Below are 12,232 nucleotides of genomic sequence, written 5' to 3' on the forward strand. Positions count from 1 at the left end.
GGCAGGTTCGTGTGTTATTTTTTTACTCTGTGCAACACCAGAAATCCTGGAAAACCCGAAAAAGAGCTGATAGCTGTGTGGTTACCAAAAAAGTCAAGCCCCCCCCCCAGGCAGGCAGGGCGTGGGCCCGTCCCTGCGGTGAGCGGGGCGAAGAGGCCCCCAGGCCACCTCGTGTCGTTAGAGCAGCAGGGGCAGGAGGCAGAGGATGTGGTTAGCACGAGGACCTGAGCGAGCAGTCGAGTTTCTGGGGTGTTCAGCACCTGCCATCTCCCAGGCTCCGAGGAAGACGCTCCCTCTCCTGGGACGTCAGCACCAAGGGCTTGGTCCCAGGGCGCCGTGGGCCCCAGAGCACTGGGGGGGGGATCCCAGTGGTGTCACTGGTGTCACTGGGGCCTGCAGCAGCTCGGCTGGGAGCTCGGCTTTGCTCCCCCGCAGCCACGGTGGCGGAGGTGGCGGTGCCACAGTGCCACGGGCCGCGTTTGCTCACGGGGTGGCCCCAGAGCGGTGCCGCCTGGCAGCCCCCGGGCATGGCTCGGGGGTGCCGCTGCAGCCGGGACCCGGGGGGTGCTCCCGGGGGTGCCCCCGGGGGTGCTCCCGGGGCCGCTCCGTGGGGCGGCGGGGTGAGGAGTTGGCCCCGGGCCGACCGCGGCAGCTTCGGGGCTGCCCCACGGCGCCCGTCGGGGAAACCGAGGCACGGAGCGGGGCCGCTCCGGTCCCGGGGCCGCAGGGAACGGGGCCGCCCCGGGCCCCCCGCCCCGACCCCGCCTCCAGCCCGCCCCGCCGGCCGCAGCCAGCGGAGCCGCCGCCGGTTCAGCCGCCGCTCGCCGGGGCCGGGGGGGGGGTGGGCGGGGGCCCGGCCGTGCCTCAGTTTCCCCCGCGGTGCCGCCCGGGGCCATGGAGCTGATCGAGCTGCGGGAGCTGCAGCCGGAGCCGCGGCCGGGCCGGGGCCGCCTGGAGCGGGCCAACGCGCTGCGCATCAGCCCGGCCCGCCGGCACGGCCCCGCGGCGCGGCCCGAGCCCCGGCTGGCGGCGGCACCGGGCACCGGGCACCGCTTCGAGCCGCGGCGCCGCGGGCTCCACACCTGGTGCGACCTCTGCGGGGACTTCGTCTGGGGGGGCGGCAGGAAGAGCCTCCAGTGCCGCCGTGAGTAGCGCTTCCCCAGCCCGGCCGCCCGCCGCCGGGCACGGCGTCCCGGGACCGAGCATCCCCCGGGCAGCGGGCATCCCCCCGGGCAGCGGGCACCCTGGGCAGCGGGCACGATGGGACCAAGCATCCCCGTACTGAGCATCCCCCCCGGCAGCGGGCGTCCCGGTACCGAGCATCCCGGTACCAAGCATCCCCATACCGAACGTCCCCGTACTGAGCATCCCCCCGGGCAGCGGGCACCCTGGGCAGCGGGCACCCCGGGACCGAGCATTCCCCCAGGCAGCGGGCGTCCCCATACCGAGCATCCCGGTACTGAGCATCCCTCAGGGCAGCGGGCACCCTGGGACCGAGCATCCCGGTACCGAGCATCCCAGCACCGAGTGTCCCCCTGGGCAGTGGGCATCCCGGTACTGAGCATCCCCCGGGGCAGCGGGCACAACGGGACCAAGCATCCCCGTACTGAGCATCCCCCCGGGCAGCGGGCGTCCCGGTACCGAGCATCCCAGTACCGAGCATCCCCGTACCGAGTATCCCAGTACCAAGGGTCCCTGTACCAAGCACCACCCCGGGCAGTGGGCACCCCAGTACTGAGCCTCCCCATATCGAGCATCCCAGTACTGACCCCCCCCCCCCGGGCAGTGGGCGTCCCAGTACTGGGCACTCCTCCAGGGCATGGGCATCCTGACACAGAGCATCCCCCCCCTTGGGCACCGGGAGTCCCCGCACTGAGCATCCTCCCTGGGCATGGGTGTCCCGGCACCAAGCACCCCCAAACCGAGGGTCCTGGTCCCGAGCATCCCCCCCAGGCAGCCCGAGGAGGGGACAGGGGCACCCCGGCCCCAGCGGGCAGCGCGGCACAGCACCGGGTTCCGCATGGGTGCTGGCCCTGGGTGCCCCAGCGCAGCGCGGGCGGGCAGCACCCCCAAATCCCCCGGCTGGTGCTGGGGGTCTGGCGGTGCCGGTGTCCCCAGTGTGGCCCTGTCCCTGTCCCCAGACTGCAGCTTCACCTGCCACTACCGGTGCCGGGCCCTGGTGCGGCTGGACTGCAGCGGCCCCCTGGGCACCGGGGACGAGGACGATGGCACCGAGCAGGAGCTGGAGAAGGACACGAATGTGGTAGGGGACGCGGGCGCACGGGGGGGGGGGGGGGAGGCAGCCCAGGCTGGGCTGTGCCATGCCATGCCGTGCCGTGCCGTGCCGTGCCGTGCCGAGGCATGCTGTGCTGTGCTGTGCCATGCCAAGGTGTGCTGTACAGTGCGGTGCCGTGCCGTGCCACGGGATGCTATGCTGTACAATGCCGTGCCGTGCCGTGCCAAGGCGTGCCGTGCCGTGCCACGGGATGCTATGCTGTACAATGCCGTGCCGTGCCGTGCCGTGCCCCCGCCGCAGCCCCGGACCCCGCGGGCGCCCGGCCCGGGTGAAATCACCGCCGGAAACGGGGCCGCGCCGCGCCGCCCCCGGCCCGCGTCAGCCCAACGGCCGCGGCGGGGCGGGGCCGGGCCGAGCCGAGCCGGGACAGCGAGCGGGGCCGCGCCGAGCCGGGCAGCGGGCAGCGGGGAGCGCCGAGCCGAGGCTGGGGCTGCGACAGGGACCGGGCCGAGCCGAGCCGCGCCGGGACCGGGCCACGGTGCCGCGCCGAGCGGGGACCGAGCCGAGCCGCGCCGCGCCGGGCCGAGCGGCGGCACCGAGCCGCGCCGAGCCGCAGCCGAAGCGCTCGGGGCGCAGCGGGGCCGTGCGGAGCCGAGCCGGAGCGGCCGGGCTGGCGCGGGGCCGGGCGAGCCCCTGTGCCCGGGCCGGGGCCGCAGCCGTGGCCGGGGCCGGGGCCGGGGCCGGGCCGCCGGGGGCGGCGGCCGGGGGCTGCGGGGCGGCGGCGGCGGCGCTGGCGCTGCGCTGGGGCGGCGCGGGGGGCACGGGGGGCAGCGCGGCCAGCAGCGGCTACTGCAGCCAGGAGGACTCCGACTCCGAGCCCGAGCTCTTCTACACCGCCCGCACCTCCCTCGGCCGCCGCCCGCGCCGCCGCCAGGTCGGTCCCGGGCCGCCTCTGACGTCACGGGGGGGTGACGTCACGGGGGGTGACGTCACGGGGGTGACGGGGGGGCACGGCGAGGGGTGTCGGGGGGGGTTGGTCCTGGGGCAGCTGGCTGCGTGCCGGGGCAGCGCGGGGGGGGGGCGCATGGCTCGGGGCGGGGTGCCCGCGGGGTGCCCGCGGGGGTGCCCGCGGGGTGCCCACGGCCGGCTGCGGGGCGCCCACGGGGTGCGCGTGGCTTGCCGCACGCCGAGCACGGCGGCGAGCTGTCCCCATGCCCAAGCAGGGTCCGTCAGCACCCCCAGCAGCCCCCCCCCGGCTGCGCCCCAGCCCCGCGGCACCCCGTAAATACTCATTAGCAGCTCCAGGCGGGCTGCCCCAAACCCCCGGGGCGTCCCCATCGGGCGCCCAGCCCGCCCCGGTGCCGGGCTGGCGGCTGCCTCGGGGACACCGCCGTGATCTGGGGCGCCGGGAGGGGACACCCAGCCGGCGGCTGAGCGCCGGGGCTGATGCAACCCCGCACGCCCCGTCCGCACTTCACGGGGCAGGGCCGTGTCTGTGCGTGCGGTGTCCCCCCGGCGTGGCTGCTCAGCCCCGCTGCCCTCCCGCAGGATGAGCCCAGCGGCTGGGACACGGCGGAGCTGGACCCGGCGCAGGTGGAGCAGCGCATCAAGGAGTACAACAGCCAGATCAACAGCAACCTCTTCATGAGCCTGGTACGGGGACATCGGGGGGACGTCGGGGACCGCGGCGCCCTGCCCTGGGTCCCCCACTCACCACCCCTGCATCTCCCCCGCGGCAGAACAAGGACGGCTCCTACACCGGCTTCATCAAGGTGCAGCTGAAGCTGGCGCGCCCTGTCTCCGTGCCAGCTGTCAAGCGGGGTCCCGGGGGGCGGCCGGGGCAGCGCGGCCCGGGGGTGAAGCGCCGCACCTCCTTCTACCTGCCCCGCGGCACCGTCAAGCACCTGCACGTCCTCTCGCACACCCGTGCCAGCGAGGTCATCAGCGCCCTGCTCAGGAAGTTCACCGTGGTGGACGACCCCCGCAAGTTCGCCCTCTTCGAGAGGTCCGAGAAGGATGAGCAAGGTAGTGCCTGGGGGTCCCGGTGGTGTCCCCATAGCGGCACCGGCCTGGTGGTGGTGGTGGTGGCCCTGTGGTGGCAGCACTCCCCTGGCAGCAGCGTCCCTGTACGGTGGTGGCCCCCCTGCCAGTGGTGGCCCCATTGCATCAGCGTCCCCACAGTGGCAGTGTCCCCAGTGGTGGTGGGTGGTGTGTCCCTCTAGTGGTGGCGGTGTCCCCATGGTGGTGGTGGTGGTGTCCCCGTCCATGGTGGTGATTGTGTCCCCGTGGTGATTGTGTCCCTGTGGTGGTGGTGTCCCCGTGGTAGTGACTGTGTCCCCATGGTGGTGATTGTGTCCCCATGGTGGTGATTGTGTCCCCATGGTGATTGTGTCCCTATGGTGGTGGTGTCCCCATGGTGGTGATTGTATCCCCATGATGGTGGCAGTGTCCCCATGGTGGTGGTGTCCCCGTGATGGTGGTGGCGGTATCCCCATAGTGGTGATTGTATCCTCATGATGGTGGCAGTGTCCCTATGGTGGTGGTGTCCCCATGGTGGTGATTGTATCCCCATGATGGTGGCAGTGTCCCCATGGTGGTGGTGTCCCCATGATGGTGGCAGTGTCCCCATGGTGGTGGCAGTGTCCCCATGGTGGCGGTGTCCCCATGGTGGTGGCGGTGTCCCCATGGTGGTGGTGTCCCCATGATGGTGGCGGTGTCCCCATGGTGGCGGCGTCCCCGCGGTGGTGACCCGCGGCCGCCCGCCCGCAGTGTACCTGCGCAAGCTGTCCGACGAGGAGCAGCCGCTGCGGCTGCGCCTGCTGGCCGGCCCCAGCGAGAAGGCGCTGAGCTTCGTGCTGAAGGAGAACGACACCGGGGAGGTGAACGTGAGTGCGGGGCCGGCGGGGCGCTGCGGGGCGCTGCGGGGCGCTGCGGGGCGCCCCGCTCCGTGCCGTGCCCGGTGCGAGGCGCGCTGTGCCCCGCAGTGGGACGCCTTCACGCTGCCCGAGCTGCACAACTTCCTGCGCATCCTGCAGCGTGAGGAGGACGAGCAGGTGCGACGCGTCCGCCACCGCTACGCCCGCTGCCGCCGCGAGATGCAGGAGGCCCTGGCCACGCGCACGCCGCGGTGACCACCGCCGCCGCCGCCGCCGCCACGATGGACGCCTGCCGGCGGGGGGACGTCGCTGGGGCTGGGCGGGGGGGGGCCGGGCGCGGGGCTGGGGCTGGGGCAGGAATAAAGCGCCTGGATCCACCCGCCTGAGGCGTCTCTGTGCGAGCGGGGGGGGCGGCGCCGGGACTCGAACCCGCGGCCTCGCGCTTCGCGGTGCGACGGGGAGGGGAGGGGGGGGGGTGGGGGGGCGGGCTCCGCTGTCACGTGGCCTCCCTGTCACGTGGCCTCGCTGTCACGTGCGGGGGGCGCCGCCGCGCGCCGGAAGTGTCGCAACGCAGCGGCGGCGGCGCAGGCAGGAGGCGGCCGGGAGCTCGTCGGTGCCGCCGCCCGCCCCGCCCCGCCCCGCCCCGCCCCTTCCCCTCGCCGCCTCGGGGCCCCGCCGCCGCCGCCGCCGCCATGGGCGCCAGCGGCTCCAAGTCGCGGGGGCTGTGGCCCTTCGCCTCCTCGGCGGCGGGCGGCGGCGGCGCCGAGGGCCCCGGCGGGCAGCAGGCCCTGGCCCGGCCGCGGGGAGCGCGCGCCGCCACCCCCTTCGTCTTCACGCGCCGCGGGTGAGAGAGGGGAGGGGAGGGCGTTGCCGTGGCAACGGGGGAGTGAGTGGGCGGGGGGGGGGTTGCCATGGGGCGGTTGCTATGGGGCCGTTGCTATGGGGCCGTTGCCGTGGCAACGCGGCCGCCGCTGCATCCCTCCCGGAGCGGGCCCGCGGCGCATCCCCGCGGCAGCGGCCGGGACGCGGCGCCCCCGGGCCCGCCGGCAGCGCCTGGAGCCGGGAGCGGGCTGGACGGAACGGGAGGGGCCGCCCCTGCCACCGCCTCCCCGCCGGGCCCCGCGGCCGGCCCGGAGCAGCCACCGAGCGCCGGGGCCGTTGGCGCTGCCGCCTCTCTGATGCCCCCCCCGCCCCGTGCCTTCCCGCAGCTCCATGTACTACGACGAGGACGGGGACCTTGCCCACGAGTTCTATGAGGAGACAATCGTTACCAAGAACGGGAGGAAGCGTGCCAAGCTGAAGAGGATCCACAAGAACCTGATACCTCAGGTACCATGCGCAGAGGGCTGGGGGAAGGCAGGTGCCGAAACGTCCTGCTTGTGCCCGCGGTCCTGGCCTTGCAGCAGCTCCTGCACGCCTCGGGGTTAGGGGGAAACCTCGGGGCACCCTACTGCAGGGGGAGCGTTGGCTTTCTGCTATTCCCACAGCTCCTACTCCCGAGGTGTGGCTGCTGGGTGTCCCAGCTCCCCCACGGCACCTTGCCAGGCTGTGGCAGAGGAGGGGGAGACGGTGACACCCTCCAGGCTCCCTTTCCAGGGAGGAGCAGAGCCCCAGTCCTTCAGAGCCACCAGGCCGGGAGGTGGCTCACCTAGGCGTGCGCGGCAGGGTGCAGCGCCAGGCCGTGGCATCCCATCACCAAACACCTTCCCTGAGGCGCAGGTGTTCGCGCAGCTGTCACATCGCTGCGGAGGGTTTGGGCGCAGCAGCCGAAGCCAGTCACGTGCTGACACGAGCGTGCCCATCCCCCTTGCAGCTCGGTGGTGACAACGGTGCTGCCAGTGATGTTTTTCCCTCTTCGGAGGTGCTCAGGATTCAGCGCTCCCTCAAAATAAGGGAATGTGGTGAAGCCAGGCAGGGGGTGGGACGCTAATCGGGGTGCGGGAGAAAGATGACTGAAGTGTAGGGAAGCTTCTCCGGGGCGTAAGTGGCAAGAAGGGAGGAGGAAGCCTGGCTGCAGAGCACCCTGCAGGAGTCTCTCTGAGGTACACAGAAAGGCAGGGCTCGAGCGTGAGCCCAGGGGGAGCTGTTGGTGTGCTCCAGGGGTGGGCAGCCCCCGGCAGGACAGGCTCTGCTGTCCTCAGGACAGCGGCGGGGCGTAGAATGGGGAGCTGCGTCCCAGCCCTCCTCGGTGCGGATTAAAACCCGCCCAGTGGGAGAGCTTGGCCCAGCTGGAGAGGGCACAGAGCGGCTCTTCGCTGGGCCAGGTTTTTCTGTGGGCCTTTATCCTGCTCCTGCCAAGCAGGCACGCGCTTCTCGCCCCGGCGGGCATGGAGCCCCGCTCCTGCTGCCGCCCGGCGACTGGGTCCTGGCGGTGCCGGGACAGGAGGACGCTTGCCCCGGAGCATGGGAAAGGCGCCTGTAGCTGGCGCGGACGGAGCGTGCATTCAGCAGCACCCCCTCTGGACAGAAAGCCGCTTTTCTTGCGTGCCAGCTGCCCTCGCTGCATTCTCTCAGAGAGCTCTTTTCAGTCTTTTAAATCCCGTGGATGCGAGGTGCCGGGGCAGCAGCCCAGGCAGCCGCTCTCTGCCAGTCACGCCTCAGCTGCCGCACGGGCAGTGCCTGGCGGAGCGGCTCCCTCCTCCCGCGCCCGGCTGCGCTCCAGACCCGCCGTGGGCGGCAGCGGCCGCGCCTCGTTGGCTCCCCAGGGATGAGGGCAAAGGGCAGAGCGCTTCTGCGTCGCGCGCGGCCGCTCGCGGGTACCCGGTGCCGCGGCGGCTTCGGGGACCGGTTCCTGGCCCGGCTCCTCGGGGGCACGATGGCCTCCGTGCTGCCGACACCGCGCGGGGCGACTCGCGGAGCTTTGCCTGCCTCCGGAGCGCTTGCTGTGTCCCCGTGCCGCCCCTTGCCCACCACCCTGCCTCTTCTTTCAGGGTATAGTGAAACTGGAGCACCCTCGCATCCATGTGGATTTCCCCGTGATCATCTGCGAGGTGTGACCGCCGGGTGCTGCTGCCCACGGGCGGGACTGCCCCGAGTGTCACCGCACGAGGCTGCCCCGAGTTCCCGGCGAAGCGGAGGGCGCTCGGACGAAGGAGGACGCTCAGGCGTGGATTGTGGCTCTCCCCTCGCCCGGGGGCAAGGCGGGACGGAGCGGGCTCGGCCGGGCTGTGCTCGGCTGCTGCTCCTCGCAGGAGATGGGTGGCTTTGCGCAACGACTGCTTACAAACATCCCTGCTTGAGTCAGAAGACTTGAAATCTCTTTTGTAGCCTCTAGCCGACGGTTGGATGGGTAACTGGAACTGCGCGCGAGCTGCTGCGTTTGAGCTGTCGGAGGGAGAGCGAGCCTGCACTTCTCACCAGACAAAGCCCCCTGCTTCTCAGGTATGCCCCGGGAGAGCCAGGGCAAGGTGACCCGCTGCCTGGCGGCCAGGTGGCCGGCACCGCGGCGCTGCGCGGAGCTCCCCGCTGGCTCTGACGGAGGGTGACCGGGAGCCGGGCTGGCCGCACGCCCGGTGGGTGCTGCGCTCCTCGCAGGGCGGAGATCGGGTGCCGTTCCCTCGGATCCCCGTCCCTTCCCCGCACGCGTTCCCCGCTCGCGCTGCCCGCTGGCCCTGGGGAGCTGGGCCCCGACGCTGCCCGCGCCGCGGGGCCCCCCGGGTTCCTCCCCGGCAGCGCCGCCTGCACCGCGGGAGCGAGTTGGCTCCTGCAGGGCACGGCCCCTCGCTGCCGCGGGGCCGGGCATCGCCTCAGCTTCGCCCTCCCTCTCGCCGGTACCTCCCGATGGGATCGGCCTCGGCAGAGCCCGGCAGGAAGGAAATCATCGCTTCCCTCCCCGTCCCTCGCAAACAATCGGCCGCTGGGCCTGCCCCGGCTTGGAAATCTCCCTGGCGATGTGAACTACGGTTCCCCCCGCGCCCCAGCTGGCGGCAGGAGGAGAAACGCGATGCACTTTAACGGGAGGCTCTCTGCTCCGTTCCGGAAGGTCCTGCTCTCTTCTCCTCTCCCTTCCTGCCCGAGGCCGGGGGCGCCTCAGCCGCACCCGAAAAATCTCCCGCCCCTGCCAGCGGGCCCCGGGGCTCCGGGCCGGCTGCTGCGGGACCAGCGGTGGCCCCAGGAGCCGCGTGTCAGCCTGCCCCGAGCCCGCTCCCGCAGCAGCCCGCCCAGCAGCAGCCCACCCGGCTTCCCCGCTCTTTCGTCCCAGAACTTATTTACTTTCTGAGCACTTCAGACGTTCGCTACCTCGATTTTTTTTTGATTTAAGCTGCTGGCGCTTGGCTGCCGGCCCTATCGGCGTCTGCGTTGGATGTATCCATCCCCATGCCCAGCCGGGGCGGCCCGGGCGCGGGGCCACATTCCTGGCTTCGGGGAGATAACCGCGGCGTGGCTGTTGCCGTCTTCCTGTCACCACCTCTTCCCTCTGCGTCCCCCACCCGCTGTTCCAGTGACAGGGCGGGCACGGAGGGCGAGGCGGCTGTGCTGGGCAGGGCTCCAGCGGGGAGCTGGTCTACACTGTGATGCTGGGCGCCTCTCTCGACATCTTTTGTTCTCCCGCTTGCTTGAAAGGGTCTGTCTTCAGACAATCCCCCCCCCGAAGAGTTTTTTATTCACGCCACCTGCTCCGAGTCGGGCTCAGACCGCAATCTCCTCGAAAACCGCCTCTCTGGGGCCGCTTTGTTCTCGCTGAGAGGCTGCCCTGCCCCTCCTCCCTCCCCCCAGGGCAGCGAGCCGCGCTTCCCCCAGAAACTCGCCTTCTCCCACCCTCTTCTCTCCGCCGAGACTCGGCGAAGCCGCGCGGGCAGGCGCCGATCTGCCTCGCCCTGCTTCTCCTCCCCGGCCTGGAGGGTCCTCGGGAGCGTCTGAAGGCACCCAGAAAAATGTGAAGATCGCTGTAAATAGTACCTGTGTCCCCTGTGTCGTTGGAGCAAGCGAAAAAAAGGAAGGTTTCCTTGCCGTGTGTTATTTTTTTTTTTTTTTTTAACCACCTCTGTGCAACTTTGTGCTTTCCCGTGTGGATGTGCAGCCGAAGCGTCCTCACCGACACCAGGGTTCCTGCTCCTCTAGCGTGTGGATAGGAAGCGGGGGGTTGAGAAACGTACACTATTCGTGGTCCTTCCTCTGCCTCCGAGTGCATCTGTCTACTTTTGTTAAATTTCAATAAAATTGTTTGTAGATCCCGCAAGGTTGGGAGTGGCTCACTGGGGAGGGCTGGGGCCAGGAGCCCGCGCGAGGAGGGAGGTTTCGGGGACCCGAGGGATCTCGGCTTCTCCTCTGCGAAACCGCAGCCGCCTCCCGCTGCCTGGCGCCAAAGCGGTGGCGAAACCCAGCGGCTCCCGGCGTCCTCCGGCACGGTGCCGTGCCTGGGGGGGGCCGCGGGGACACGGGCGGGTGGGGGCTTGGTAATGCGGTGCTCGGTGAGTCCGAGCTGCTGGGCGCTCTGCCTGCTCGCGGATTTTTTCCCAAGTGGGCAGGAGCGCTCGGAGAAGGCCGCTGGGGCGAGCGCGAGCGCCAGCAGGGAGGGTCCTGCTGCCGTGCCGCACACGCCAGGGCCATTAGCGGCGACACCTTTGGTGCCCCTGCTTGGGATTTGGGACCTGCCGCTTAACGAGCTGCTGGAGCCGGCTCCTCTTCCCAAACCGAGTGAAAATCCTGCCCTGAGCTGCGTGCGGCCGGGCCGCGCTGACTCAGGCCGACCTCTTCCCACCCCTGCCCGGAGCCCCGCGGGGACAGGATCTGCGCGTCCGCTCCTTAATCACCCGCCTGACAAATCGGGGCCTCGTCAGTTGCGCCCAGCTGACGAGTTTCTCATCGCCGCCATGACCCCACGCCGGGATGCCGCCTGCTGTCCCGGCCCCGCCGGACGGAGCGAGCATGATCTCAGCGCAGCCCTGCATCCTGCTCGACCCCGCAGCCCCGCGAGCGTTTTCCTGCCACCGCATGTGCCTCGCATCATTTCCTCCACGCCGGCCGGCTGCAAAACGAGCCGCTGACGAAGGGTTTAATGAGAGCAGCCGGCGCGGCTCGTGGGGATGCTGCCACCGGGCCGGGCCCCGGAGCACCGGCTCTGCCTGCTGTCCCGTGGGGACCGACCCCGGCGGGGACGGCTCGCGGCGTCCCAGCGGCGGGCGTCACGGCCGGGCGCGGCAGAACAATGCGGCCACCCTGGCTCGGCCCCGGGCAGCTCCGCGTCCCGCTGCGACGCGCGGCCGGGCCCCGCTCCTGCGCCCCCGCAGCCCGCCCGGCCCTGACCCCGCGGCCACCACGGGTGCCACCCGGCCTCCGGCGCACGGGGATGGAAAATTTGAGGCGTTCCTTGCGCCTGTTTACGGCCCCAGCAGGCGGCACGGAGGGGAAGGGCAGTGCCCGCCGGCGCGCAGAGTTCTTGGCTCTTGGCGGAGGTTCTTTGGCAGGGCAGCGGCAGCTCTGCTGGCAGCCCCGGCGGCACCGTGGGCGCTGCGGGATCCCAGGCCAGACGCGGACGGAGCCCCAAAGCCACCCGCGGGAGACAGCCCGGGCTGGACCCCACAGAGGGGACGGGGACGGCCTCGGGGTGGTGACACGATGGCGCTCCCGTCCCCGGGGAGCGCTTCCGGAGATTCAGCCCCGCTTCCTTCCCCGCGCCGGCCGGGCTCGCCCTGGGCTCCCCACCCTTGTCCGGGCTGGGTGGCTCCTGTCCCCGCAGTCCCCGTCCTGGCGGCGGCGGGCGGGTGGGGGCCACCGCTACTGCTGGGTGACGTTCCTGTCCTCGTGGCGCATTCATTCCCGGGGACGGGGACAGGGGGTGAGCTGGCACCGGCAGGGACGGGGACACCGCGGGGAGCGGCCGTCCCCGTGTCCCCAGCAGCCAGGGCTCCTGGAGGGCGCCGAGGCCGGTCGGGCGCTGTCCCCGCTGCCTGCCGAGGGGACACCGGGGCGGGGAGGGTCCCGGCACAGGACTGTTTGTCCCCGCCGTGTCGCTCCGGGAGCAGATGGCGGCGGGGCTGCGGTGGCCCAGCCTCTCCCCAGCTGCCTTGGGGCTGACTTCATCCCCGCTGGCGGTGACGCTCGGGCGCTGCCTTCCCTCCTGCCACCCTCGCTCGCCGGGCGCGGGCAGGACGTGGGGACAGCCACCGCCGCGTCCGCC

At 71.8% G+C, this 12,232-nt stretch overlaps 2 protein-coding genes across 3 annotated transcripts; both read left to right on the plus strand.

Annotated features, from left to right (window-relative positions):
• Positions 1 to 865: 865 nt before the first annotated feature.
• RASSF1 (Ras association domain family member 1) lies at positions 866 to 5,493 on the plus strand. 2 transcript variants are annotated; one of them, XM_067002905.1, is made up of 6 exons: positions 866 to 1,144; positions 2,142 to 2,263; positions 3,785 to 3,889; positions 3,976 to 4,261; positions 5,006 to 5,121; positions 5,221 to 5,493. In XM_067002905.1, the coding sequence occupies exons 1-6, from the start codon at positions 895 to 897 to the stop codon at positions 5,365 to 5,367; spliced, it is 1,026 nt and encodes a 341-aa protein (XP_066859006.1). In that variant the 5' UTR covers positions 866 to 894; the 3' UTR covers positions 5,368 to 5,493. The 2 variants fall into 2 exon arrangements, with proteins under 2 accessions (XP_066859006.1, XP_066859005.1); XM_067002904.1 differs by lacking the exons at positions 866 to 1,144; positions 2,142 to 2,263 and adding an exon at positions 2,643 to 3,170.
• Positions 5,494 to 5,745: 252 nt separating this feature from the next.
• Positions 5,746 to 10,291, plus strand: TUSC2 (tumor suppressor 2, mitochondrial calcium regulator). Its single transcript, XM_067002910.1, has 3 exons — positions 5,746 to 5,956; positions 6,321 to 6,441; positions 8,043 to 10,291. The coding sequence occupies exons 1-3, from the start codon at positions 5,805 to 5,807 to the stop codon at positions 8,106 to 8,108; spliced, it is 339 nt and encodes a 112-aa protein (XP_066859011.1). The 5' UTR covers positions 5,746 to 5,804; the 3' UTR covers positions 8,109 to 10,291.
• The last annotated feature ends 1,941 nt before the right edge of the window (positions 10,292 to 12,232 follow it).

The sequence above is a fragment of the Anser cygnoides genome, chromosome 10 (genome assembly GCF_040182565.1).
Source record: "Anser cygnoides isolate HZ-2024a breed goose chromosome 10, Taihu_goose_T2T_genome, whole genome shotgun sequence".
NCBI classification, from domain to species: Eukaryota; Metazoa; Chordata; class Aves; order Anseriformes; family Anatidae; genus Anser; species Anser cygnoides.